This window comes from Caloenas nicobarica, chromosome 2 (assembly GCF_036013445.1).
Source record: "Caloenas nicobarica isolate bCalNic1 chromosome 2, bCalNic1.hap1, whole genome shotgun sequence".
NCBI classification, from domain to species: Eukaryota; Metazoa; Chordata; class Aves; order Columbiformes; family Columbidae; genus Caloenas; species Caloenas nicobarica.
Genome location: NC_088246.1, coordinates 135459434 through 135487314, shown reverse-complemented (window position 1 = coordinate 135487314; position 27881 = coordinate 135459434). Strand labels below are relative to the sequence as shown.

Here is a 27881-nt window from a genome sequence, read left to right as displayed (position 1 = left end):
CCTGGGGTTTCGGGTGCCAGGAGGGCGCAGACCCTCCGCCCCAGCCTGGCTGCCCGCCGGCCCCTCCGCAGCGGGGCCGCCGAGGGGCGGGTTGAGCCCGCTCCCGCAGCCACCCGCGCCGCACGGAACTGCAGCTCCCAGCAAGCCCCGCGAGGCCAAGGAACTACGGCACCCGAGATGCAACGCGGCCGCCTCCCGCCGCGGGCTCCCGCGCGCTGCCTGCCGGGAAACGGAGGCTCTACCTGCGGCGGGGCCGCCGGGACTCGTGCTGCCCGCCCGGCCCCGCCCCCTGCCCGCTTCCTGCCCGCGCGCCGCAGGTACCAGCCCGCGCCCGCCTCCCTTTCGGCGCGCGGGGGGGCGGGGCCGGCCGAGGGGGAGGGGCGGTGCCAGCGGCGGCGCGGCAGAGGGGGAGCGCCGCGGCGAGCAGGTGAGCGGGGGCGCTCGCCCTCCCAGCCCGGCTGGCGGGAAGGGGCGAGCAGGGCACGCGCCGTGAGGAGGCAGGCAGGCAGGCAGGCGGTGGGGAGCTCGGGCTGGGGTGGCCGGGGGAGCGGAGTCCCGCCACCGCCCGTCCCGCGCCGGCCCCCGCCGGCGGCGCAGCTCCCGCAGCTGCCGCGCACCTGTGCGGAGGCGGTTGCGCCGGGCCCTGCCGGTGGGGGGCGCTGCGGGCGGTTGGGCTGCGGCGCGGCCGGGGCTGGTCGCGCTTAGGCGGAACGGCGGGGACGGAAACCCCCTTCCCCGGGGGTGAGAAGCGGCGCCGCACCTCCGAGGTGGTCCCTCAGCTGTGGAACCTGCCGGCGTGCGGGGCCGTGCGGCTGGGCAGGGCTCGCCGGGCCGTGCGGCCGCGGGAGCCCGGCCGGTGCCGCGGGCTCGGCGGCCGCTCCTGAAGTTACGTAAAAGGGCACGAGCGCGTTCGGCGAGCGCCGCCGGCCGCGCGCGGGAGCCGCGTCCCCTCCGCGGCGGTGCCGGGCGCAGGGCGGGCCCGGGCGGCGCGAGCGCTGAGCCCCGGGCGCCGCTGAGCCCCGGGCGCCGCTGCCCGCCCCACGCCCGCAGCGGGGACCCGCCGCTCCAGGGCTGTGCCGGTCGCCGGGGCTGATTAACATACCGACCGGTTTTGTTTGGTTTCCAGCTGTTTCGGAACCGTGAAGTTATAGGCAGAGGTAGGCAACGTATACACGTCCTGCTGTGGAATTTGGGAGGGGAGTTGCCCTCAGTTGTTTCCAACTTGGTAACAGACTCTTGGGGGCAGGAATTACCCTCCCCTGTGTGCCTGTGTATGCGAGGTGTGAATATAGACCCCAGTTTTGAGTTCATAAACAGGTGAAATATGTCATTAAGTAACTTGATTAAAGCCGGCACAGAATGTTGGGGTTTTGCTTTTTGTTTTAATTTTAAACCTAGCTCGGCAAGTTTTCTCTTTAAATGTTCTACTGTCTCTTCCGTGGTAGCACCTAAATTCTAAACAAAAGCCAGCCTGACTGTTGTCCCGAGATATAATACGTGTAACCAGATCACAAATAGTATCACATAGCTAAAAGTCTTCTAAATCCAATTAGAACTGTTAAATAAGGATTGTTTTGTTTCTAATCTATTATCCTTGAATTGCGTGGCTTACGTGTTTGTCAGTGAACATTCAAACCATTAGCTTAAAAGGGTTTGGAATTGTGATAGCTGCAAGGTGGAGGCAAACCATTTTTAAGTGGTTTTTATTATAGTCCATTTGCTTCACCCGCAAAAAGGGAGGTGGCTGTTGTAAACACCCTGTAGGGTAAGTTGGTGTCATGCTGTTTCGTAGCATGTGACAGCAGGGTTCCTGGGAGTTGGCCCTATCCTGTTTCAGATGGAGCAGTTCAGTATGTTCAGCAAATATTCTCTTCTTTTTATTTCATTCTTACCTTACAGTTGGGCATCACACTAAACCAAACACAGATTCAGAACAGGAAACGAATTTCTTACAAATAGTAAAGTAAGGAAATATCTAGACAAAGAAAAGAGTGCAGTTGCTGTATTATCTCTTGGGTGTTCTGAAAGCTGGTGTGGTGCAGTGATTCTACTGGTTTAGTGCAGTTACATGTGAGACCAGTCCATGGCGAAGCTTGGGTAGTAGCAGACTGTGCACCTAAATCTTCCATCCTCATTGCACCCATGTAAACAAAGAACTGTATGGTTTGCCCAGAAGTTTGTTTGGGTTTTTTTTACCAAATGGTTTTCTTTTCCTTTTATTGCATAAATTCGTAGTATACTTATATATTAATAGAAAAGGCTTGAGTCCGAAGGTTGTGACCCTCATTTGAGCATTGTATTCCTTTTCTAATGTTTAGTCTTCATAAAGTGTAAATTAATGTGATTTTAAACCCTTTTGTCATTCATACCATGTAAATATTTTAGATATTTGGAATACTATATTTATTATTTTATATTTTTACAGTTATATTTTATATATTTATTATATTTATATATTTTATATATTTTATATATTTACAGTTATATTTTTACAGTTTAAGGTGGATTTACATACATAGGTATGCATATGTATGTATTTATAAGCCTGAGTTCTAATGTAATATCTTTATATCTTTTTCTGTTTTTTGGGGAAAAAAAAAATAAATTAAACAGTGTACCCTTTTTTCACTTGGCCTGACATTTCTGTTACTCAAACAATACTCTTATGTTACTCTTCAGAGTTTATAGGAATCTGGGTGTGACACTGGTAGTATCATTCCCTCTTATTTATCTATGGGTATGTTTACTGTGTCAGATTGAGTTCAGAATATCCTTTAGAAGCAAATATTGTGACCATTTAATATGCATTGGGTTGCAATTTGCGATGGTCTTGCAGAGTACAAAAGAAACTCAAAGAGAAGATGTACCCTGGGAGCAGATCTAATGCAGTCCCACTGCTAATGAGTGTTCAGTCAATGGTACCAAATTACAGTTAGCATGACATAAAAGCTGGTGAAGCATGTGCAGTGTAGATGTCAGATTCTTAATACCAAGTGCTTTGCTCTGCAAGTTTGTTTGTGTTGTATTCCTTGCCAGTATAGGTACAGCCTTTCACTTACGTATATGCAGTTAAGAGCAGTAGTAAGTATACAAGTTCAAGATAGTAAGTTCTTGACTGGCATTTCACTTTTAAAGACAGAAGCTCTTCCATAAGAGACACTGTTCAGAAGTATTGTGACTGGTAAAAATGTTGTCATGGTTTGTTGTTGTGTTGTTTTGTTTTCCCAAAAAGTGCTGAAAAGCACAGGCTTTTTGTCTTCTCAATCTCATTAACTCCTAGGTGAATTTCACCAGATTCCCTGAGATGTGGGCTCATTTTCCATTCCTGGTTGAGAGTCATAAAGTCATGCAGTAGAATGTAATAACCACTTTTAAAAAATTTACAGATCCTTTGATTTTTTGCTAACCTGGACTCAACTGTGTTCTTCTGTTTATAGTGATTTAATCCCATATGTCCCAGGAACATAGCTGGGTGGGTCATTCTTTAAGGAGATGGTCTCAATTCCTTGTGCTGGTAACATGGAAAAGTCACGGAAGTGTCAAGTGAAAAAGAAGTTACCTTGTTCTAGTGGTTTATGCAGATGAGAATATTGCTAGAGAAAACCTACCAGAGAATAGTTCATGTCTTGATATTTCTATATCTATTAAAAACATTTATTGCAAAGCTTATCGTTTGGGGCAGAAAACAGATTCACTTGCTGAGATATGGATGGAAAAAGGGATTTAGATCTTGGTTTAACTCCAGGAGAATGTCTTTGTCTCCAAGACAGATGTGACTTGATGCTTTCAAACTATATGATCAGCTGTCTGACATGTGGAGTTAAGTCATACAACCAAGCACAAGATCATGTTGCAACAGAAGCTGCTGGATAGTCCAAATCCTGTACCTGACCAGCAAGGTCAATCAACAGGAGTTTACAATAATGACATTTCTGCTCCCTCAGATGCTGCAAGTGTCCAGCCTCATCCCACAGTGAAGCAGACCTGCTCTCAAGGAGTCACTGCCAGTTTGAAATTGTTCTTGTTGGTTAAATTCCCTGAGCTTTCTGACATACACAGTGCGTGGAGATTTCCCTACGTAGCTGAAAGGATGAAGAAGTTTGATTTTTTTTTTTTTTTTTTTTTTTCCTTCACTCAAGGAACTCTTTCAAGAGCATTTTTCACTCTTTCTTGTTGAAGCTGGTTCATTTGATATTTATTTCCTTATTCATGTTTTCTAAGATTTATTTTAGCAAGAGAATGAAAGCATCACTTCACCCTGGCAGTTAGGAAACTCATTTGGTTTTTGTTCCAGTAGAAGATTGATTTTATATATGACATGAATCAGGTTGATGTTTTCCCTTTTCACAGCCGCCTGCAACCTCGTGGTTGATTGGAATACTCTTGAGTGAAATGGGTGGTGACTCAAATCCTATTAATCCAAATAGGTTGCTCTAATTTGCATCTTGTAAGAGCTCTTCTTTGCATACTTTGTTAAAATAAGGAGATGGTACTTTTTTGGCAGTTTACTGCCATCTTAATTTTCTTCTGCTTTTTTAAAGAAATGTACACACATGCACACAAAAGATTTAATTTTTACTTGAAATGGTTCTCTTGAAGAAAAAATATAAAATTTTCTATTTATCTTTCTTTCCCTGAACTTGTTTTTTCCATTTTAATCTGCTGGAATGGAAAACTAGCTGCTATTATAACACTGCTTTTGATGTACATGCTTGTAAAACCTAATTGCTCCAATTCGAACTGTAGAAATTGCACCCAGTTAACATTGTTGCACATAATGCTGCTGACATTTGTAACAGAGTTGTTTTGAAAAAATATTTCAGTTTGAAAACAGATCCATTAAACTTCAGTGAATATGTAATAGATGCAAATATGTTTTTTCGTTTAAGTTGTTTACTGTGTTGTCTTTTGATTTATGTCCTGTATATTGTTGCATGCATGTTTGGCTCAGGTAGTCTGCTCTGGATGTCTTACAGAAGCAATTCTGAGAAAAGTTTCTGTACTATTTACACTAAACAGTCGCTAAAACTACACCAGCTTCTTATAAAAATTGCTGACTTTTTCAATAAAGCGAAACAACACTTAAATCATAAAGGACAAAAAGATTTTTCTGTTTTGTAATCTAACTTTGTAATTTTAATTTTAAGAGTGAAAGAGAATGCCTGTAAGGCTGTCCATCAAATTGTAGATGTACAATTTAAAAGCAGCATTTTATATGAAGCCAAATTTCTTGTGAAATGTTTACCTGTCAATACCATCTCAACACTGATACAGATTTTTCCAAATCAATATCTTAGTGTTGCTTTTACTTAAAAATTACAACAATATTTTTTGTCTTTTACTGCAGGTATTGTTCTTGAAAAGAGGAGAAAACATGGCTTATGCAGTGAATGAACCTTAAATTCCTGGGCCAAAAACTGAGGTTTCTTTCATGAAAGATGGCAACACCATACGTACCTGTTCCGATTCCTATTGGAAGTTCATCACCCAGCTTTACAAACAGAAACCAAAGAAGTTCTTCTTTTGGGAGCATCTCGACGAGTTCCAGCTCCTCAAAAGGACAGCTGGAGGACTCTGCCATTGGTAGTTTTAAAAAGATGAGCGTGCCTGACCAGATTGGTTCTACATCATCTGCGTGTAGTAGTCCACTTGTTAGGACTAAATTTATAGGTATGGATACATCCATAGAATACTGTACTCAGCCTGTAGAAGAAATAGAGCAGAATTCAGATTCCAGGACCTGGGAAGATCGACCATCCACGCCTACAATACTGGGTTATGAGGTGATGGAGGAAAGGGCAAAATTCACTGTAAGTTTTGGGGATGGTATATTTCATATTCTAATGACAAGATAACAATTGAATGTACTTTGCCTTCTCTTTTAGTAATCAATCTTGCCGTTCAGGGATGTTGGAGTACTTTGTAAATACTAATTTAACTTCCAAGTACAGGAGAATATCATTCCTGTTATACAGGTGGGAAAATTAAAACTTGGAGGCAGTGTTTCCTCTAATTGTGTATGTGGAATAGGAGGAATTCATTCTACTTCAGGTATCAATTTCTGCTGGAAAAGGCAGGAATTCCTGCAAAGTTACAAGTCCTTGTGAAATTGAACTTGCAGAAGCTCTGGATAGTTAAACATCTTAAATAAAATGTAATCTTTTATTTGAAATGAATGGTAAGACACGCTGATAGTTGCCTTTTACAGTTATTGTTAACATAAAACATTTGCATTATAATGCAAACACATAGTTTTTGGCTTCTTGCATTGTTATGTTTAGTTTCTGATATGGGGAAATCTGTTCTGAAAACAGCAGAGTGATATGTCGCATCTGCAGTATCTCATGGCAGAAAAACAGTTTGACTGATTTATGTGGATTTTTCTCAAAATGTACTGCAGGTGGCAATTCAGATTTTTTTTTTTTTACATGCCATAAATATATTAAAACATTTGTGCATTTGTTTTTGTCATTGGAACATTTCTTTGAGATAATTCAGCAATGCTTGTGGGACTGATGGAGGTTGTTTGTTACTAATTATTTATTAATTGTTACTTTAAGAGAGTAACTACCACAGATAGGTAAGGAGAAGGAAAGAGCAGACAACTTTTTTTTTTTTTCTCCTATCTTCTTTTAGAGATTTGTGGAATCTGATGTCTTTATAACGTTGAAATACTAATAAAATCATCAAGTTCTTTTTGCAAAAAATAAAATTATGCTGCTTTTTTAATTATTTGGGAATGGTGGCTTGTCTTGTAGTAAGGTTTTCAATTTCTATCATCTTCCTGCATGGTAGCATAAGAGCCAATTTTTTTTTTTTTTTTACATGTAGATTAAAATATTCCTTTTAAATAATACCTTCAAAACTAAAACTGTATTATTAAATTGACAAGGGTCAGTCTGAAAATATGCCAAGATATATTCCAGTTTGCAGGTACAATGTTATTCAATGGTAGTTACAGTGACAACTTTGACTCCTTATTTTATGTAGAAGGCCAGGTTACAGTACAAATGAAACATTCTTTATCGTTAAAATGCTTGAATGCATTTTCACTCTTTCTGAATTCACTTATGTTGTTATGCTTGTTTCTGAAGTGCATAATTAACTGGGTTTTCTTTCAGTTGCATGTTGAAAATAAGCTTGCTATTGTGCATTAAAACCAGCAAGTAATTAGTCCTAGAAGTTCTGGTTGCTTCTGCAGTGCAAAATCAGTGAGACAGAAGACAGTGGAAATTAAGTTGAAATCAACTGTAAAAGAGAGGGAGACTCAATTGCTGAAGATTTTTTGCTGTTTGTTAGCATCTCATAGTTCCCAAAAGTATGAATTTTAATTACCTAAGCTGGGTGATGTACCAACTTTGAGAGTTAAATGTCAGTGCATGTTGGAAGACATGGCTGCTGCAGCTTATGGGAGAAGAAACCTAGGCTGAAAAATGTCTGTATTTGTAAGCAGTTGGTCTCAAATGAGTTAGCAGTCCCGGAATGTTCAATTAGCACTTTTTAAAAGAAAAAAAAAAAAAAACAAACTAACTAGAAATGATAATTAGAAGCTGAATCAGCCAGAGATTGTTACTAAATATTGGCATATTTTCATTGAGTATTTTGTATTTGTGGAATAAGGCAATTCAGGATTGCCTGGAATTATGTTTTTTCCCCCGAGACCTTATGTGAAGGAATTGACACTTGATTTTGTGATACTCCAGTGTTTCTTCTTTATTAATTACAAATCTTAAAGAAAAAAGAAAAAAACAAACCAATTAAAAACCCCCACGTTTTTCTCAGCTTTGGCAAGAAAAAAATGTTTGTTTCAGGTTGACCATATTTTTTTTGACCAGTAATCACAAGCCGATTGTGCTCCTTATTACAATTAAGTTAACCATAATTTGTGAAGACATTTTTAAAGTTGTCTAACTACTCAAAGTGAGGGTCAGACTAACTGGATTTTTTCATGTATGCATTGGTAAGCAATGCCTTTGCAGAACTTTTAGTAGAACAAAATAATAAAATACTGTTTAGCAAGTAAATTCACAAGCATATTCCAGAGCTTCTTGTTCTTTGTTTTACTGTGTACTAACAAAGAGTCTTGACAATTTTATATAGCAGTTCTGCTTTGTGAAATTTTAAGAAAACTGTTTATACTTTCGGTAAAACATTTGGACAAACATTTATACAGAAAATGCAAGATAGAAGAGTTCAGTTTTAATGCTGGCTTCACAGACATGTCTTGCAGCTATAATTTTAAACTCTAATATCTTTTTGTTAATGACTGAAATATTGCCTCTGGAGGCCATGACTTCCACAGATGATGCTGCTTGAAAGTGGAATTCTGTGTTTAAAAAGTAGATAAGAGAAGTACTAGCTGAAAGGTTGCTTTAATTTGCACTGTAGTTATCTGTAGTTTGTGTAATTGTCTGCAATATAATATATCATGGAATACAAAAAAGCTAAAAACAGCCTCACACGTGTACAGAAGTTGGATAGCACTGGGATTATTACATGCTGAGACTGCAACAAGAAAAATACATTTATCAGTTAAGACAACTTGCTGTGAAAACACATAATACTGGAGAAGATTTTACTATGTAACGTTTTAGAACATGTTTTAAATGGAATTTGGTTGAATACCTGTAGGGGATTGTTTATCATTATGATTCCAAAAATATCTTTTTCTTCCTTGTATTTTTTAACTAGAGAACACCTAGACTGGGAAAGCTAACCCCATACAATTGTAGAGCTTCTTTTTCCTTACATTGGAGAAAGTAAGGTTGCAAAATGAGAACCCATCTTCCGTAGACACTGTTCAATATTTTTCCAGTGAAGTTGTGTGTTGTTAGATTCATTGTGTTCAGGCATTTGAATATCAGTCCTCGTAAAAGGTAATGGTTTGATTTACCAAAAAAAAAAATTTGTTTATCCATTTGCTTTTAAATAGGATAATGGTACTGCTCTGCTGTTGTCTTGCTAAATCTGATTCAAAGGATGCATTACTTCAGTTCTACAGTGGTAGTATAATCATTCTGATGCAGTTATCTCGGGAAGTGGTTGTATTTTGCGTGGAAAGACAAAACCTAATATTCAAGACAAATGGAACCAAAAGAGGATGTGACTTTTATCCTGTATCACTTCTCCTTGTGAAACAAGTCAGATGAGATGAGACATTTTAAAGCAATATAGCACTCAGTACCTGATTATTACAGTCATCTCAAAACCAGATTAACCTCAAGGATTAGTGAGTAAAAAATTCAGCAAAGGTCGAAGTAGATCACTAAAACATAACTTCACTTACCTCTTTGATAGCTGAGACTTGTTTTTTTTCCTGGGGAGGAAATCTGGATGCAGTTTCACAAGCCTTTTATTACAGACAGAAAACTTAGTTAAATGTATTTAGGAATTATTGAAACTTCTTTAAATTCTGAAATTAATTTATACTGTTTGTACTGATAATTAAGTTGTGGTGGGGGTTTTTGTTTTATTTTAAAATCCAATTAAGGACTTTTTAATCTGTGAGTTTTGTTTCATGAAGGAATAAAGGATAATTTCAGCCTTCCAGACAATGCAGTGTGAAGTTCTGCATGTTTTTCTGATATTCCTGTTTTTCCACACAGGTGTACAAAATACTGGTAAAAAGAAGTCCAGAAGAAAGTTGGGTGGTTTTCAGACGATACACTGACTTCTCCAGGCTTAATGACAAGGTGAGAATTATATTCTGGTGAATTCTCAGCTAAATTGCCCCTCTCTTCTTTCATATTTCATTGTGTCTAACATTTTTGTCGCTTTTTTCCTTTTCTTGCTTTTTTTGCTGCATATGAAACATGTACTATATTAATGAATGAAAAACATATGATTCCACATTTTTTCAAAGATAGGTGAAATAGCTACAGCTGGTGTAAAGGAGGTCTTTCTTCATCTGAAGCTGTTAGTGTGCTTCATACTTTATTCCTAATCTCTGTGATAAAGGAAATTAACTCTTTAATAGTTGTATTCCTTGCATGGAAGTAGAACTAGAGGCCTATATTCTCTTGCAGGAATGATCCAGTAATTATTCAGTCCTTTTCATTGCAACAAACTACTTTTTTCATGATATAACTGAGGTTTCATGAACATAAGAAGTTCTTTGTATGATACTCAGTTTTCATTTTCAGTGTCTTTGAAGTTAATTGTGAAATATATTAGATTTTTGAAGCTAAAGGCAGAAATGCCACCTAAATAGGAGTTCTGGGTCAGCAACTTAATATTTTTAGAACACTTGAAAGCAAAAAATGTTTGTCTAAAAAGCACAAGTTTGGGTTTTTTTAATTGGTAAATAGTGTTTGGTTATCCCATTTAGCATTATTTCTGTAGAAGCATAAAAGTAGAACAGAATTGCACTTTTCCTTGTCTTATTGTTCCCTTCTAAGAATAATCTTTCATTGCAAGTTTAACATATTCTCTGCTATGACATTCTTTCATGTTCAAACTTGTAGCTTTTTAACACTCCTTTTTTTAACCCATAGTAAGGGATTTTTTGTATACCTTTTCTTCTCCTCGGATCAGTGCACCTAATCAACTAAGAACTTAATTCTGCTGAAATTTTGAATATGGACTTGAACTTATACATTTCTCTGGGTTCTTGGTTTGACCTATTTGAGTATCTTTTTAGGCTACCTGTAAAACATCAGTGCAGTCTAAAACTACCATAAATTGTTCAATCTGAATTAGTTTATAGAGATTTCTTTCTGAAGAAACTTCTGTCTCTTAATTGAGTCTATCCTAAGTTAAGGAATGTATTGGCAAAAGCTGGACTTCTTTTGAGATGATGATGATGTTCTGGGGATTTCAATTTACATTTCAGTAGTCAAGTCATGCAACAGTTTGTATTTTGGTCAGCCATGTCAGACATAGGTCAAGAACTGGCTTACAGGTGTTGACTTTTAGTGTGGTTATTAGTAGTTTGAAAAATTAAAATGCCAGAGGTATCCATTTTAGAGTAGATATTTATATTTTACAAGTGAATTCCTTAGTTTTGCATTCAAATCTTTGACAAAAGTGGTTGGCTTCTAGCATGATTTATAGGTGTTAGGATTTCTGTTTAAAAGGAAGAACTTTATTTTCCCTTGCGTCACTTTCGCACTTGCGTCGCTTTTTCATCTTTCAGTATACATCTAAACTTTTATTATGTTCCCGTTCTGTAATTCTCTAGAAGTTTCAGAACTATGGTATGTTTCAGTTCCCGGAGCTGACATTGCTGCATTATAAAAAGCAGAATGTCTTATGAACTGAAGAGTAAATGGTTATATGCACGCATCAGTGGTTCAAAAGGCCCAGTGAAACACTTGCAATTCCTTGTTCTCTAATAGCAAATATAGACATGAAATTGCATGCATGTGTGCTTTCAGGATTTTCTATACCCTACCTCCTAAAGTCCAATATAAACAAGACAAATACACTGTCTTATAAATCCTTTTCCCCACTGTGCTTCTTGAGGTTGGTGGCAAATTATTAATTTCCTGAAGTGGTATTAGAAACTTGGCATTAAATGCCAACTGAATTGAGTAATCAATCACTATCATGGCTGTGTGAATCAGTTTGAAGTACTAACAAAGAGGGACTGGCGTTTCAGGAAGACCATTCAAAGACAAAAGAGCAGTATGTTTTGTATGTGTCAGGCATTTGCTTACTCTCAAGTCCAAACTGAGGTGAGAGCTGGACTTCGGCAGTGGCTAAAAATGGACAAAATGTGAGAATAAGAAAGGTGTCACAGTGGGGATATGTGTAGATAAAATAAGGATTAGATGAATGAGTGAATGCAGCTCGACTAACTAATAGAAGCAGATAGTGAGCTTAATATTCTTTATTTGCCCTGATCTGTCAAAGAAAATAAGGAAGGCAGATAAGCTGTAGGATCCTAGAAGGTGTTTTGTACTTCCACTAGTTTCTGAAATAATTTTAGTAAGGGACAGCTAATAAAATAGAAATGAATGGGAGTAAAAGAGCTCAAAACCAAGAACTCTCCTTTTATGAATGAAATGACTAAGTGCAGCCCCAGGTTAAGAACTGAAGAGATTCAGAGTGTGAGCAACAAGTTCTTTGAATGTCAAAGCTGTCTACTTTGCTGGCAATGAAAAGGTTTTGAGAACTCCATACTTACTGAAAGAACACAAATAAAAGATGGCAGCAAAGTAATCCAATGTAAAGGAAAGATGAGATATTGCCTGTATGGATACAAAAGAAGCCACATAATGGTCTCAAAGTCAAAAGTAACTAAAAAATAAAACACAAATAGAGATTGGCACAAGGATAGTAGTACAGACTTCTAAAGACTAAGGCAGAAGTGCTGAGATGCAAGATAGACTGTCACAGGATGCTAAGAGCAAGAGGTAAAGTTCTATAAATCATTAGAGCCAGAAGTAAGGGAAGGAGGCAGTAAAATAACAGATCTATTACTTGAAACTGTGGGAAGCAACCAGCAAATGGTACAGAAAAGATTGAAATACTGTCTTTTGCTGTAATATTGAAAAATTCCATTTTGGTGGATGCTGGAACATGACAGAATATGAGGGGTTAGGAGCAAAGGCTGAAATACAGACATCTGGCTAAATGCATAGTGTTTAGTTTTGTTTTGTTTTTAAGAACAGCTAGTGGATTGGAGAAGTATGTGAAGAATACCCTTCTGTCCCAAAAAAATGGTGGGAAAAGAACTTTGAAGTTTATTACTATGCTCATAGAGATGTTGAACAAATAATGAAATGGCCACTCTTAAGAATGAAGAAATTAACGATTTTTCCCTGAAACTGTCTCTCATGTCACATGTGTAATCTATCATAGAATCATTTTGGTTGGAAGAGACCTTTAAGATTATCGAGTCCAACCATAACCTAAATCTAGCACTGAACACGTGATGATGTAGGGGAGAGACATGTAGAAAAGATGCTGGATCCAAGCAAGTCAGTGCCCTGTGTCAAATTCAGTATTTCATCAGGCCTTTTTTTCTTGGTTTTCTTCATTTAGCTTTGATTTTTATTTCAGCTAAAAGATATGTTTCCGGGCTTTCGGTTGGCCCTTCCACCAAAGCGCTGGTTCAAGGATAATTATAATCCTGACTTCTTGGAAGATCGTCAGTTGGGACTACAAGCATTCCTCCAGAACCTAGTAGCTCACAAAGATATTGCGAACTGGTACGTGATTAAACTTTGCTTGGGGCTTGGGATATTTTTGTGTTCTAAGTCCTCATATAGGTTTCTAGGCTCTAGCAGTATGTCTTTGAACAACATAGTAAGGGACTTCACTAACACTCATGTTGTGCATTTGGTCATTATGTGAATTATTTGGTGTCCTATTAAATTAATCCCATCTTAACCTAAGCAAAAAAGGGGAATTGTAGTATTTTGAATTGTACATGGTTACCTATTAATTAAAAACTGTAATATTTAAAATGTTAGACTAGTCTCATGTTTATTCCTAAAACATTACTTCCGTGTGCTGAGTGCAGAATTAATACATTGTTAATTTATATTGAAATTAAATGTTAGGCTTTCATAATGGAAAGTACCTGCTCTATAGTTCTTAAAATGTGTATTAAACTAAAGAGTTCTAATTTACATGGTGTGATACTAATAGAAGTACCTTTATAGATTGTTTTACCTACGTAAATGTAAACCACAAATCAAAAAATACTTAAGAAGAATCTGAAAAACATAATGTGTTTAAGCAACAAAGTGCAGAAGTCTCTCTGAACATTATATTTTTTCATACGAAGTGTGAAATTCTTCCAAAGCTGGAAGATGAGCATAATTCTGGCAATGAAATGTAAGATCTTTTTAATATAGGCCAAAAGTGAATTCTGGTAAGCAAGTTGCTAGAGGCAGAGCAGTTCTAAAAGCCTTTTCCAACACCAACAGTAAAGCTATGAGGTTGCTGTACCAAAGATTCTTTGAGGAATGAGTCTGAGGAGCTGTCTTCGTCTGAAACTTCATTAAAAACGAAATTCTGTGGAGAAAACCGCATTCCCTCAATAATTTCAAAGGAACTAAAATGTAAAATTGGTGAGCTGTGGTGTAAGACCATATAATATTCATATCTACTTTACTTTTTAGTAGGATGGCTATTACATTTGGCACATCTTTATAAGGCATTTGACTGTTGAGTCTTAGAACTAGAGATTAGTAAGTTTGACTTTTGGTACTGCTTATAATAAAAAACTCGAAGTGGTAAGCAGGTAAATAAAGATAGTACTTGGAAAAGTAATAATGTCTTCTGCAGAGGGAAGTCTATCTTACAAGTAGTTATTAGGGAGCTCATATAAAATGATTGAAAGGTAAGGGGAAAAGGATTGATGGAAATTTAGGAGTATTACATATGAAATTCTGAATCACAGTTATGGACACTGATGTTCAGAATATCTGGAAGTTATCTGGAAAAGGGAATGAACAATGAGATCATGAAGTATTGTAGAAGGATCCCAAGGCACTGAGTGACTAATGTCACTTGTCATGAAGTGCAAGATGACAGTAAGTACATACATACAGAATTATAAAATCAGTTGGTTTTTACAACCTGGAAAATAACTGTTGGTGTTGATACAGTTTTCTGAACCAGTTCAGTATTCAGCAGTAGTCCAAAAGTTGCTTAAAAATTGTTGAAGGGGAACTTGAAAGGAAGAAAAAATGTTCTTGCTGTGGGAATATGAATTGCGTTTCCACATAGTCCAGTGCTGAAACATGGCATTCGATTTCAAAAGAAAATCTGCTAGAAACACAGAGGAGGCAAGCTAGGACAGATGAAGCTACAGACAAATTTCCCTGCAAGAGGAGTTCTGTTCTCTTTAGTCTGTTGTCCTGGGAAAGGGTTGGCTAAACAGGGCATATGAAATCATCAAAGGGATAGGGAAGGTGAGTAAAGAATGTTAATATTTTGGATGATTCATAGTCATCTCTCAGTATGTCACACTGACTTGTGAAGCTTTGTTGTGAGATGTCAGAGACAGAAAGCTTAAATGGTTTCAAAAAGAAATTGGGATCAACATGTGAGTTTCTCTCTAAGTGGCTATTAAACATTATTATATGGCTGAAATATGTGGCTGAGAATTTTAAGAACTTCATGATTATTAAATTACAGAATAACAGGTGTGCCAAAAAAAGGGAATTATTCTCTAAATGTCACTTATGTTATGCTGCTGGAGACAGACTAGCGAGCTGTGTTGATGTTTAGTCTGCTTGAACAGATCTGAAGGCTTTTTGCTTCATTTTGTTGCAGCTAGTTTGATATTTCAGCTGGCTTGTTTGTATCTTGATGATGGTGCATATTGGACAAAATAGTGTTTTTCATAATTGAAGGCAAAAAACCCCAAAACATAACTTGTAGGCTGCCTGGCTCATCAGATCCAAAAGGGAATTTAAATGTTTCTGGAATCAGTTTGTATTTTGGTTAATGAACAGCTAGTTAACTGAAATGTGGTTTTGAGGAAAACTCTGATCTTGGCTGTGTCAGGCTCTGCATGAAGATTATTTTTTTTAATAACTTCATCACTTGTTGGTATGGCTTATGTTCTAATGTTTGGATCTATGGAAAGTCTGGATTCCTCAGGAAACTATTAAAACTAGGGAGATTTGATCTGTCTGATTTTCTTTTTTTTTTTTCTTTCACCGACTTATCAGAGAATAAAAGGTGCTGTTAATGGAAATTAATATTTGCACCTTACATGAGCAGTGGTGAGCATCTGACCCTGCTTCCTCCTGAAAAGCTCACCATTTCCTTCTACAGCTTTGGAAATAAGTCAGACTGGGTTGCACCAAAACGAAAGGAGCCTTTTCTCTTTGCAGAGAAGTCTCTTTCATTTCTCTTTATGCACTGTATTATCATTGAGACATATTGATAGAGGGAAATACACACTTCAGGGATAGGAGACCTCATTTGGTATACCTATTTTTTAATAAAACTAGGTTCACAAAGTAGTTTAAAGGTACAATATAGGATGGTATGCAGGTGACTAAATTTGGAGTCTGCATTTTATGGATTTTTTTCCTCATATTTTGCCTTGTATTGAAGGTTCAGTGAACCAATTGAAATTCACCCACAGATTTAATGTTATCCAGGAAATTTCACATAACCCATGAAGTAGGAAAAAGAAGTTTAACCTGCTAAACAGAAGTGTCACCTGACATTCTATAGATGACACAGCTCTCCTCTGCTTCCACCCTGTGTCGGAAGCGGCGTGAAAGGGAGGAACTGGCTGAGCTGCTGGGGCTTGTGCGCTGGTGTGTGCTGGTGCGAGCTGGTGTGCACCAGCAGCACGGCCGCTCCTGAGGGGGATGTCGGATGGCACAGGAGCCAAGAAGGAAGCCATGTACACTAATCTCTGTAACATGACACTAACATCTATGCCATCAGGTGCATATTTTAGATAAAGAGAAAATGTTTTCAGGGACTTGTGGCTTCAGTTTTTTGACCTCCTTATGTAAAATAATGAATCTACAGCTTTCAATGTCAAGAAGTTTTGAAAACTACAGAAAAAGACAGTTTTCTGCCAGCAGCGGTAGGGGGAAAAAAAGTGGGGGTTAACCTGATGTAAGTAGATGTTATATGTAGATAGGATAATTTTGCACATTTATTTTTCTGGATGTTTCATTTTTCATTCACAAGCATTACTGCATGTTATGCCATTTTAATGTTACTGTTTAATAACACAAAATTACTCGCAAAACGTAGAAATTAAATACTTTTAAAATATGTTTGAACTGAGCTATGTGACTAAGGATGGAGGTTTTGAAGAAAACTGGCAAGCAGAAGTGTTTCCACGTAATGAATTCTTCTGCATTAGGCATATGTGAGTTCATTCAGCATCTTTATGAAAAGAACAATTCAACCATTAAAAAATGGACTTGAGCATCGCACTGGAAAAGTGTCTCTTCAAGCGGATTAAACTGGAGAGGAAAAAAACAACCCTGGTCTTCTTGAAAATGTACTTTATATGCCTGAATGGCTTTTCATTTGGTTTGAGGTTGTTTTCTAATAATTTAACTAATGACTTGTTACCATCTATCATCTTTTGTGCTGAGTGCTAATCTCGGTTTAAGTAGCAGATTTTTTTTTTGAGTATGTGGGAGAAGGTGTTTTAATAGTACAGGTTTAGACTATGGCTTGCAGAGGTCATGGATAGATTAATGTAAAACAGTGGAGAGGACTTGAAAAAAGAAAGATTTATCATATTTGTCACATAGATGAAGTGGAGAAAGGAGTGATGATTGATTATAGGAGAAATTTTTTCAGGTTGGTGTAAATGTTAATGAGGTGAAGGTGGATATGAAGACATGAATTCTCGTAAAACATTGGCCCAAAAAGAACACCTCTGTCTTCACATGTGCAATAAACACTTGAAAGTGGGCTACAAAAATACAACAACACAACGAAAGTTCGATGTATTTTAGATAAATATTCTTCAGAGCCTTTCTGAAATTAGAAGTGATGGTATAATCAGTTATTGCTGTTAGGTGAAGAAATTTCTCTCCACATTCTGCTTGCCAAACCTCAAGCTGCTTGATAGATTGGTAGCTGGGTAGAAGTTTCATTTCCTGTGTATGTACTTTGCATCTGCCTCAAATGCAGACAATGATCAGAAGCCAGAAAATTAGTTCCTTTTGCCCTCACCTTCCCATGGGACTTGGGTGGGAGGAAGAGACAGGGAATTAGTTTGGATTTGCATCTTCTATTTTTGTGCATTTGTTGCAGTAGGAGATGATTTAAAGACTTATAGTAGTGAGTGAAAGCACAGAATTGCCAATACGTTGCTACTCACTAATTAGTTGTGAGTAGAATATTCTGATTGGAGGTTATTTATAGAAGAATGAATACAACAGAGCAGGCAAGTCTTAGAAAGGTGGATGAAGGAACATGGTTGAAGATAGTGAATAGTTCTATGAAAAGTAATGAGCAAGACACTCAAAATACTCTAGTAAACCATGAGATGACTCATATTCCCTTCTAGGCTTTGCAAAACAATGCAGAGAGGGGGATGGCAACTGTTACACAATTTTACACAATTTTAAGTTGAATGCGTTAGTTCGAACTGCATCTTTAGAGATGCTATGCAGTATACCCATGTTACATTAACCTTGTCACTTCTTATTCTTTTATAACTTATTTTTGTGTATATATATAATATATACTGTATGTATAAAAACTATATACTGTGTATAAATCAATGGACTGTGATCTTAGCAAAGTGGAGACACATAAGCATGGGTACTGGAAAATGCTTACTTCCACTCCTGTTTCCTGAAGGGATCTGCATATGGATTTTAGCAGCATACTCTTTCATCCATCTTTTAATATTGATTTTTTCACCAGGATAATCTTTCAAGCCTCATCACTACCAAAGGGATAAACTAGTTTGTCAGTTGTTGTGTAGCAACCAATTCTACGAATATTTGAAAAATCGTGTTCAAAATTGATTTACTTGCTGTTTGAAAACTCTTAAGTGTACTTGTGCAACTTAAGTCACATTTTTAAATACTGTCCCTTGTTAACATATACAACTGAGACTTAATAGTTTAACATTATTTTGAATACTTGGGAGTAAATTTGAGGATAGATGTGTGTGCCTCTGAAAGTAATACTGCCCTTGTATGATCATATATAAGTGTTGCTTTTTTGTACTTCAAATAATTCACTCTCTTTTACTTGGTAAAGCCTTGCAGTGAGAGAATTTCTTTGTCTGGATGATGCTCCAGGTCCTTTTGACAGTCTAGAAGAGAGCAGGGTAAGTGCTATGTAATATGATAAAAGGAGAATACAAAAGGCAGTAGTTATTGTTAGAATATTGTAAAATCTGCTGAACAGTGTAGAATGAAACATTTTTATTTCTGCTTTTTCACAAGAATTTCCAGATGGATCTATTTCTAAAACTGATACAGTCTGATTATTGATGCACACTGATAATCTTTGATTGCTGTACTTGATCCCTGTCCCAAGACATAATCTTTTCCTTTTTGCCTTTTATGACCAGTGGATGAAATTTTTTTTAAGGCAACTATTAAATATAAGGAGAGGTTTTGTAGGTTTACATTCAACATGTTGTTACAATCTGTATAACTTAGACTTCAGGTCTTGCAGTAAAATGTTCTTGCTGTGGAATGTAATGGAAGATTAATTCTGACCACAAAAAATAGTGTTCTTGCAGATAATTGAGTAGTGTCAAGTAGTGTTGTAAAAGAGCAACCTTTTGAGATGCAAATCAGCACACTGAACAAATAATACTGTTTGCTGCAGCTTATTTTATTTGAAGTATGTTTCACTGGCATGCAGAGCTATATCAAGTCTTTCTAGAATGGGTCATCTTAGTTCTCTTGCTTTATAGAGTAATAATATGTTTTTAGAGATCATGGATGTTAAGTACTGCTCCTTCAACTAAACTTATGTTTACCAGTTTGTTTTATGTAAGTGGAATTGCCTCGGCTCTTGTTAAATTATTATGTACATCTAAAGGATATGATATATTTTTTGTTATGAGCTCATATTTGATCTCTATACATAGCTATTCAGATAATTAATTAAACTTAAGTGCCTTCTTCATAGAGATTTTCATGCTGCATACTGTGGTGAAATCTCAGGGTTATTCTTCCACCACAGGATTTTAGGCAAACTATTAAAATAGCTGCAGTGTTATAGTTTCAGCTATTAACCATTTCTGTAAAGTTCATGACACAGCTGTCATAAAATTCTGGTCTCCAGGAGATACTAGTCCTTTTTACAGAATGGTTGAGGTTGGAAGGGACCTCTTGGTATCATCTACTCCAACACTTCTGTGCAAGCTGGGTCAGCTACTGCAGGTTGTCCAGGACCATGTCCAGTCAGGTTTTGTATTTTCTACAGAGGAGACTTCACAGCATCCCTGTGCAACCTGCTCCAGTGCTTGATCATCATCACAGTAAAAAAGTTATTTTGTGTGTTCAATTTCCTGGGTTTTAATTTGTGACCATTATCTCTTGTCCTGTCAGTGGGCACCACTGAGAAAGAGCCTGGCTCCCTCTTCTTCATTCGTTCCCATCAGGTATTTATACCTATTGATAAGGTCACCCCAGGTCTTCTCTTTTCCAGACTGAAGTCCCAGCTCTCCTATCCTCTTCTTACATGAAAGATGCTCAAGTCCCTTAATTATCTTTGAATTGTGAGCCTTGAGTCCTGGTGGACAACAAGCTGGAGATAAGCCAGCTCCCTCAGCACTCATAGGTGCAACCTGTCAGCCCCCATGGACTTAAATATATCTAATTTGCTTACGTGCTCCCTGACCTGGTCCTCCTCCAGTGAGCATAACTCTCTTGCCCTTCCTTGTCTTTCCCTCTGGTTGTAGACATCTGGGATTCCTGAAGGCCAGTCTTGCCAGTCAAGTCAGGCAAAGATGGCATTGAGTACCTTAACCCTTTCAGTGTGACTTGTCACAAGTTCCCCCACTCCATTCAGCAGCAGGTCCATGGTTTCCCTAGTCTTCCTTTTGCTGATTATGTATTTGTGGAATCCTTTCTTGTTTCCTTTCACATGCCTTGCCAGCTTCAGCTCCACGTTGGCCTTCACTTCAATTCTGTTCTCGTAAGATCAGACAGCAGTTCTGTACTCCTGCACCACCTCTCCACACTCCCACTGGTAGTACACTTTCTTTTTATGTCTGAGTTCAGTTAGGAGTTCCTCGCTCATCCATACAGGCCTCCTGCAACCTTTCCTTGTTGGGATGGACCTTTATTGAGCTTGGAGGTTGCGATTCTTGAACATCAACTAGGTCTCCTGGGCCGCTTTTCCCTCCAGGGTGGCTTCCCGTGGATTCTTTCTTCCAAGCAGAGCTCTGAAGAGATTGAAGTCTGCCCACCCAAAATCCATAGATGTGGTCCTGCTTTTTGCCCTCCTCCTGCCTGTTAGGATCCTGACCCTCTACATATCAGAGACCATCTATGTCCATCCCTTGCTACTTTTTTTTTTTTCCCCAACAATGCCCAACTACAGGACAAGTGCTATGATTCACATATTTATTCCCGGAATTCGCTTTTACAGGTAACTCAAAAAATCACTTCTGTTTCGCCTTTCTGCTCTAACTGTTGTCATATAAAACATTGGAGGGGAAAAAAAAAAAACACAAAAAAACCAAAACAACAACAACAACAAAAATAAAAACAAAAAACACCACCCTTCTGTTACTGTCTTCCTGATAATGGAATATATGGATATCCTCGTTTGTTGTATGTCTGCTCTATTTTTTCAGTTCGAGAAGGACTTGCCAAAACATGTTTATCTTTTTGGGAGGGGTACAGGTACCTCTCCCATTAGAAATTGATCAGGCCTTGCAGAAATCTAATCACAGAAATGTAGGCAAAATAGTCAGTCACTAAAGTGGTTGGGTTGTGGGGGTTTTTTTATTTTGGTCATGTCCTTGGCAGCTGTTTCCACAAGTCCTTTCCCAGCCATGTGTTTCGTGATCTACTGAAGAAGGACGCAAAGCTCTCTTCCAGCTGGCCTTGTTCTGTTGCCCTTTCAGAACTTACGGGGAAAATTAGTCCCACCTGGGTATTAGAACTGTACCAGATTCCAGGTGTCCAGCTCTTCAATATGCAAGATGTCTCATTACACACCATTCCATGATAGGTCTTTCTCAGCTTCAGTTCACCTTTCTGCTATGGTGGCATCCTTCAGACTGTGTCAATGTTTTCCTATTCAGTTGTGAACAGTGACTTCCTTTCCTTGGGCAGCTGATACACAGATTGCAGCTAGAGATGAGTTTTTCCAAAAGGCTTTTTTTCAGTTCTCAAACAGAACAATGGAACACTTCACACCACCCATGGAATATTTTTAGTTAAGCTGTGTGTAAATCTAAAGGTAGGAGTAATATAACTTAACTATATTCTTAAGGAAATAATGGCCAATTTTCAGTTAGAGCATCAGCAATACTGAACAGTTTTACGAAATACACTAGAATTCACTTAATTGGTTTGGATGAAACAAGATGACTGCTTATCTGGAATGATTGCTAAAGCAATCACTAAAAATGCTGTGCGAAGAATAAATTGCATACCAATGTTCTCGGCTCTTGTAGATGTGAATAAAGCTGTGGCTTAACTGATGGTTGATCTTCAGTGCCTGTTAACCAAGATAAATTTGGTGTCTGAGGCAATAAAATAATTTAAAACTCCCTGAAGGAAAAAAAAAGGTTATTGGATTGAAAAACACTGCATTTGTTTGAATTGTATGATTACAGGAAAACGTTTTCAAGAAGTTGATAAGTCCAATTAAAGCCAAGAATAGTAGCTTCTTGATGTTTGTAGCCCATTTTAAAACTTTGGAAAAACAGCTTTGTTTTTAACTGAGCTCATATGAAATGTTTATATTCAGTGGATTCTGTGAATTAGTGGTTCATTGCATGTAATGTTAAGCCAGGAAAGCCTCTTACATTGGTTTCTTGTTTAGCAAGAACAAGTAAACTATTAAATCAGAATTGCACGTTCCTGTTGGTACATTTGCTCTTCCCAGTAGCAGATCAGCAGGCTCTGTGCCAGCGCTTCTGTCACTCCCTGCTTTCGGTGGATATTGTGTTATAACGTTGGCTCTTCGCATTAAGTTTTGAGATTGCTCCCTGTCACATTCATCAGGGTGTGCTATATTATACACGTCATGCTCAGCAGGGTAACACAACTTCCTTACCGTAGTTGAGCAGTTAGTGTTCTTTGCATTTCATTAAACCTTTTCAAAATTTTTTTTGCAGTGGTGGTCTTACTCTCATGATTGTCAGATTTGTAACAGCTATTTGGTACAGAACTGTACAATTTTGTCTTTATCCTGGGTAAGGGAAGAACCTGCATTTTATCCACATATTTCTGGCATCTTGGAAATAATTAAATACTTAGAAATTGACTTCCAAATCACGTGAAAACAAAGCTTACATGAGGGGAAGTAGGGAGTTCAGGTGATGTTCCATGTAGGCAAAAAGGTTCAAAAGTAGGGACTGTGCACCAAAGGAGAGACACCTCTTTCTAAAGTCTCTTGTGAGACAAACAAATGATGTGATAGAGTATGTGCATTGCAGTTTAGTGTAATAAATTCTTTGTTCAAAGCAAAGTAGCATTGTTTTATTAAGGACAGAAGTTTTTTTAAAAAAGTTTTTGTACCTTTTAATGAAAATTAATACAAAGAAAAGCAGCTACCATTCTGTTACAGGTTGATGTTTCTAAAAGAAAAATCAATAATATCAGTCCACCGAAGTTAAATGGAGGATGCTTTTAAATTTGTCTTTTAGGCTTTCTGTGAAACTCTGGAGGAAACAAATTACCGTCTACAAAAGGAACTACTTGAGAAACAAAGGGAGGTTGAATCGCTGAAGAAATTGTTAAGCGAAAAGCAACTTCATATAGATGCTATTGAAAGAAGAATTAGGTATGTAGAAATTTTATGGGGTTTAGAAGTTTCTTTCCATGAAGGTATTTTCTCTATGTGGTCACAAACACCAGCTTTAAATGTATTATTGGAAACAATTTTCTCAAAATAACCACACACAAAGCAATATTTTCAGTAGGCTCTTTCTCATATGCTGGCTAAAAAGTTGTTGTTTAGCACATGTGACTGAGAAAGTGTTGTCCCATCTTTTTTCTTCTGAGGTAACGAATTATGTTTCCTGATCCTTTAAATCCCGTAAAGATAAGGCAAATATTCTATTCTGGTTTTGAAATGTTGGATATGTGAAATGCCCTGCTAGAGATGAGAAAAGTGGAAAAATTGCTTTGAGTTATAAAATGCCACCTGTACTCAAAGTTTTGACAGAGCGCAGCGATTAAGCAATTATGTGTCTGTATTAATAATGTGTAACTTTGTTCTGAATTGCCCACAATGATGCCACAGACGGCATTTAAATAGCACTGGAGATCGTCCGTGTAGATCTAAGGCAAAAGTGGTGGAGTTGTATTATAAAACTTTATGGTGCTGGTCTGCTAAATTTTGTAGCAGGCCCAGAGGAGTTGATGTTGGGCGCTTCAGTGTCCTGATAGACCTGCAAAGTCACTCATTCTGGGATTTCCTTAGCAAAGGAGTAAATTCCCATGGTCCCTTTAGAAGTTACTGTAATACTGCTTGGGTTGGTGAGTCTAGCATATCCAGGTTGACTAACAAATCACATCTTTGGTTAAAAGATTTAAGTGAACTACATTTGGAAAAGGATTTAAATTGAATTGTTGCAGTTTGAAAATTCTGATCTGAATACCATATTCCGTTTGTCACTTACTCCTGAAGGCAAGTAATTCCATTTGAAAGATGCTTTCCCTGTTTGACGAGATGGTTATGACATATTGCTGGCTTTAAACAGTGAAATGAAAATTAAATAACTTGCATTTGGCTAAAACATCATGATAAGAAATTGTGTGACTAGAAATAAGAAGGCATGAGTAGCAAAAAGGGATTTTATTTTTTTATTACTTTTCCTGAAGTCAGACACTTTTCTTAAACACAAACACTGTCAGTTTCTCAGATGTTTAAAATCACTTGAAAGTTGGTCAAGTAGTACCTGAAGTCTCGATGGAAAATAACTCCTGTGATTTTTAGTTGTAAAAGTTGCCAAGTGAACCTGTGACCTTGTTTAAGAAATTCAGCTTGTCTGTTAGGAATTGAAACCAAAAGAAACGGGTCTGCCTTTGGCCTTGAAGTGGAATTTTAATCTGATCGCCCAACAAGAATTAAGCATCTTTGGCCTATAGCTCTAAAAGCCAAGTACCTAAAATATACGTGAGGTAGGAAGGGACAATTGGACAAGGCATTGGACTTGTACATGTGATGCTGGATTTGGCCCAATCATAGGCACACAATCGTGTTGGAGAATACTGCTGACGTATTACTTAAAATGAGTGCATTAAAGTAAAACTATAGAAACAATAGTATTAGAGTAATTTTAAAAGGAGGTGAAATACAGTAGTATCACTTTTAATACAAAATTGTTCACGAGCTTTTCTTTCCAGTTCAAGTGGCAACTTTCAACGCTAAAATGATGTATGGTTTCCACACAGAGCAATACTTTGGAAATAAGGGTTTTTTTCTATAATTTTTCATTATTCCTATTTTTAGCCAGTTGGACTGCCAACTTGTGTTGCTGTTAGGAAAAATATTATTACTCATCTTTTATTAGTAGGAAAATTCATTGCTCTGAAACTTAATGAGTGACCTTAAAGTTACAATGAGAGACTTGTTACAATGAGAGACTTGGGAAAGTGTTGAAGTCTTTTCATCATCCTGCCTGTCTTCCATCTGACTATGTTTTGGTTATAAACCACCTGCCATTCAGGCAAGATGTGTGTGGTTTAGATCATCTTCTTTTCTAAAGTCATAATCACTCCTCTGGAACTTGAATTCTGTAAAGCCACTAAATTGTGATGCAGTGAGAGGATTGAGTTTAGTTTAAGAATAAGCAGCTGGAGCAAATAAAGGGTTTAACTAGCAATCCAGTGCAAGCCCTGCACCTCTGTAATAATAAAAGAAATGGGGCATGTAGGAGTGAGGTTGATAGGTTCCCAGAAACTGCACAGTTTAAATTGAAAGAAACAGCTCTTCAGTGACAATTGTTTGCTGTACAGATTGGCGGTACTCTGCTCTTATTTGTTGTAGGGATTTATCTTTAGGAAAAATGGCTCGTCAAATGTCCGGAGAAGGAAGTGAGTGCAGTGGTGAGGTGGAGTCTTCTGCAGTAGAAGCCGACCAGGGAACGCTGGGTGAGGACAGCTGGTAAATACTATTATTTTACTTATATTTTAATTTTTCTTAAAGTATATTTTTAAATGTTTGGTCTTGCATTAAATTCTGCACAGCTGAGGATTTCACAATTTTATTGTATCTCTCTCTAGCTATCCTGTATCTCATAAAGCTCCTCAGGATGTGGATAATTTCAGATCTGGAGTAAATGATAAGTTGAACAAGCTTTGTAAATGTCTTGTGGATTGTGGGCATAAAAAGACTATGGAGAATCATACTAGTTTCCATTTCACAAAGCTTATTGATCTGTTGTTGCAGCTCAGATAAAGAAAACCATGAGGCATGCTGGAGTGGCTCTGTGGCTGAAAATTCTGTACCAGAAATTGAAGTTGCTGAAGTAGCGTATACCGCTGATGAAGAACCCTAGAGCAGCAGTGGCTGCTGTCACCTGGGAAAGGTTCCTGTTTGGGACATACTCTGTGGGTAGGGACATAGAGTTGCTGGGAAGCATTTTCAGCGAAGAGCAAGAGTGCACATACTGAATGTTTACATAAATCCTTACAAATTATTAATGTAATATATATACCCAGTGCTGCTTTGATTTCAGTTTTTATCTAGCCTTTATATATTTAATACATTGAAGTCTAATAAGGGCTAAAATCAGCTGAAGTTTAGAAAGTGTACATACACAATTTGGCTGACTTTCCTCGCAGAGTGACAAAAGTTTCACATTGACTCACCAAACGCATCCAACTAGCATGTCACGTGTTACTGCTAATGTGACACATTTGATGTGTTCATCTGTTTGGTATTTGTGTTTTCATATTCTTATAGCCATAAATGAATGTTTGTTGAAGTAAAAATGGACTCATCTTACATTTAATAAGAGTGTAGAATGTGTTGTTTTTAAATTCTAAAGTTGAAGAATATTTCTCTGGAAATTTTAATGCAATACAATAGGAAAGCTTACAGTACCAAGAGAGAAGTACTTACAAAATGGGATTATAGTTGGACATTAAAAAAAAAAAAATGGTCATTTTTGCTGAAGGAACTAATATGAGACCCCCAAAACACTGTGTATTTTCATCCCAAGATAGCATGCTGTAATACTTTTTGTTTGGTAATGCTGCTTTTAAAATCTGGGATACCTTTGCCATATACCCATGTTAACAATAAAATCGGTGAGCTTGCCTTTTACTTGGAACACTACCTCTTACCATCTTGCTAATACATTCATGTCTGTTTAAAAATACTCCTGATTGTACGGAGATGTTTGAAAGACTTGTAAAGAAGCCATATTTTTTCCTGCGCAGTTCATAGCTAGATTGAATCTAGTTGCAATGTATTTTTGTTTCAATATATTGCACACATGGGGATATTTCCGCATGTGTTCTATAGCCTATTTTTCAAAATGTATTAAGACAGGAGATGCACTTTATAATTAAGCCTCCATTGTGCCAAGTTCAGTTGGCTAATTGGTTGAGAAAGGGGAGTTGCAGGGAGAGGATTGTGTAGTGCCTTTTTGTATTTTACTTGTTCATTACTGCAGGATTTTGTTACAGTGCTCTGGGTCAGCTCTGTGGAATCTTTGATGCAGCTTGTTTCTGTTCTTCAGTTATTTACTGAAAGTGCCTTGTTTTATTCTGCTTTTCCAATAGGAAGAATGCTGTTTTGTTTTAATCTTTTTTTTCGCCCCTATACCACCCACATCGTTGTTTAATGTTGTCAATATGCAGTGTCTTTGTGCTGGAGTTTTCAAAGGGAGCTTTGTACTTCAGGCTGTGAATACAATGACCTTCATGCAGAACTGTATAAACCTTCCTGGTGAAATAAAACTATGGACAAAACACCTGTCTTCTCCATTGTAGAAAAAATGTTCAATGCCTTGTCTAGTAAAAGGATAAAAATACTATTAGAAAGAGACATTTCTTACCTCAGTGATTTCCTACAGTTACTCAATTTATTGTCTGAGTTCTGTTTGTACCAAAAATTGTCTACATGAAAATGAATGAGAATTCTGTAATAAGACACCGGAAAACTTACTGTACTTCTGTTGAAGATAAAAAAGGAACTATTTTCTTTTTACATTCTACATGAATCCTCGTAGGTGTTGAGTGAACTCAATAAAATTTTGGCACCTTATTGAAAATTCATGTGATCTTTTGTCAGATGTCACTTACATATTTGAAAAGGAGGTTGAA

General features: G+C 37.8%; 1 protein-coding gene across 2 annotated transcripts; it reads left to right on the top strand.

The window, feature by feature from the left end:
- The first annotated feature begins 307 nt into the window (after window positions 1-307).
- SNX16 (sorting nexin 16) lies at window positions 308-27881 on the top strand. Of its 2 annotated transcripts, none has more exons than XM_065629014.1 (8): window positions 308-427; window positions 5348-5810; window positions 9606-9692; window positions 13006-13154; window positions 18664-18733; window positions 23249-23385; window positions 25597-25700; window positions 25999-27881. In XM_065629014.1, the coding sequence occupies exons 2-8, from the start codon at window positions 5439-5441 to the stop codon at window positions 26079-26081; spliced, it is 1002 nt and encodes a 333-aa protein (XP_065485086.1). In that variant the 5' UTR covers window positions 308-427; window positions 5348-5438; the 3' UTR covers window positions 26082-27881. The 2 variants fall into 2 exon arrangements, with proteins under 2 accessions (XP_065485086.1, XP_065485084.1); XM_065629012.1 differs by having other exon boundaries at window positions 25597-25713.

Excerpts from the sequence above, each read along its gene's own strand:
- SNX16 (XM_065629012.1), top strand. The coding sequence starts at position 5,439 with ATGGCAACACCATACGTACCTGTTCCGATTCCTATTGGAAGTTCATCA. Across the intron at positions 9,693-13,005 it reads TCTCCAGGCTTAATGACAAG|CTAAAAGATATGTTTCCGGG; the intron begins GTGAGAATTATA and ends TTTTTATTTCAG. Across the intron at positions 18,734-23,248 it reads ACAGTCTAGAAGAGAGCAGG|GCTTTCTGTGAAACTCTGGA; the intron begins GTAAGTGCTATG and ends TTTGTCTTTTAG.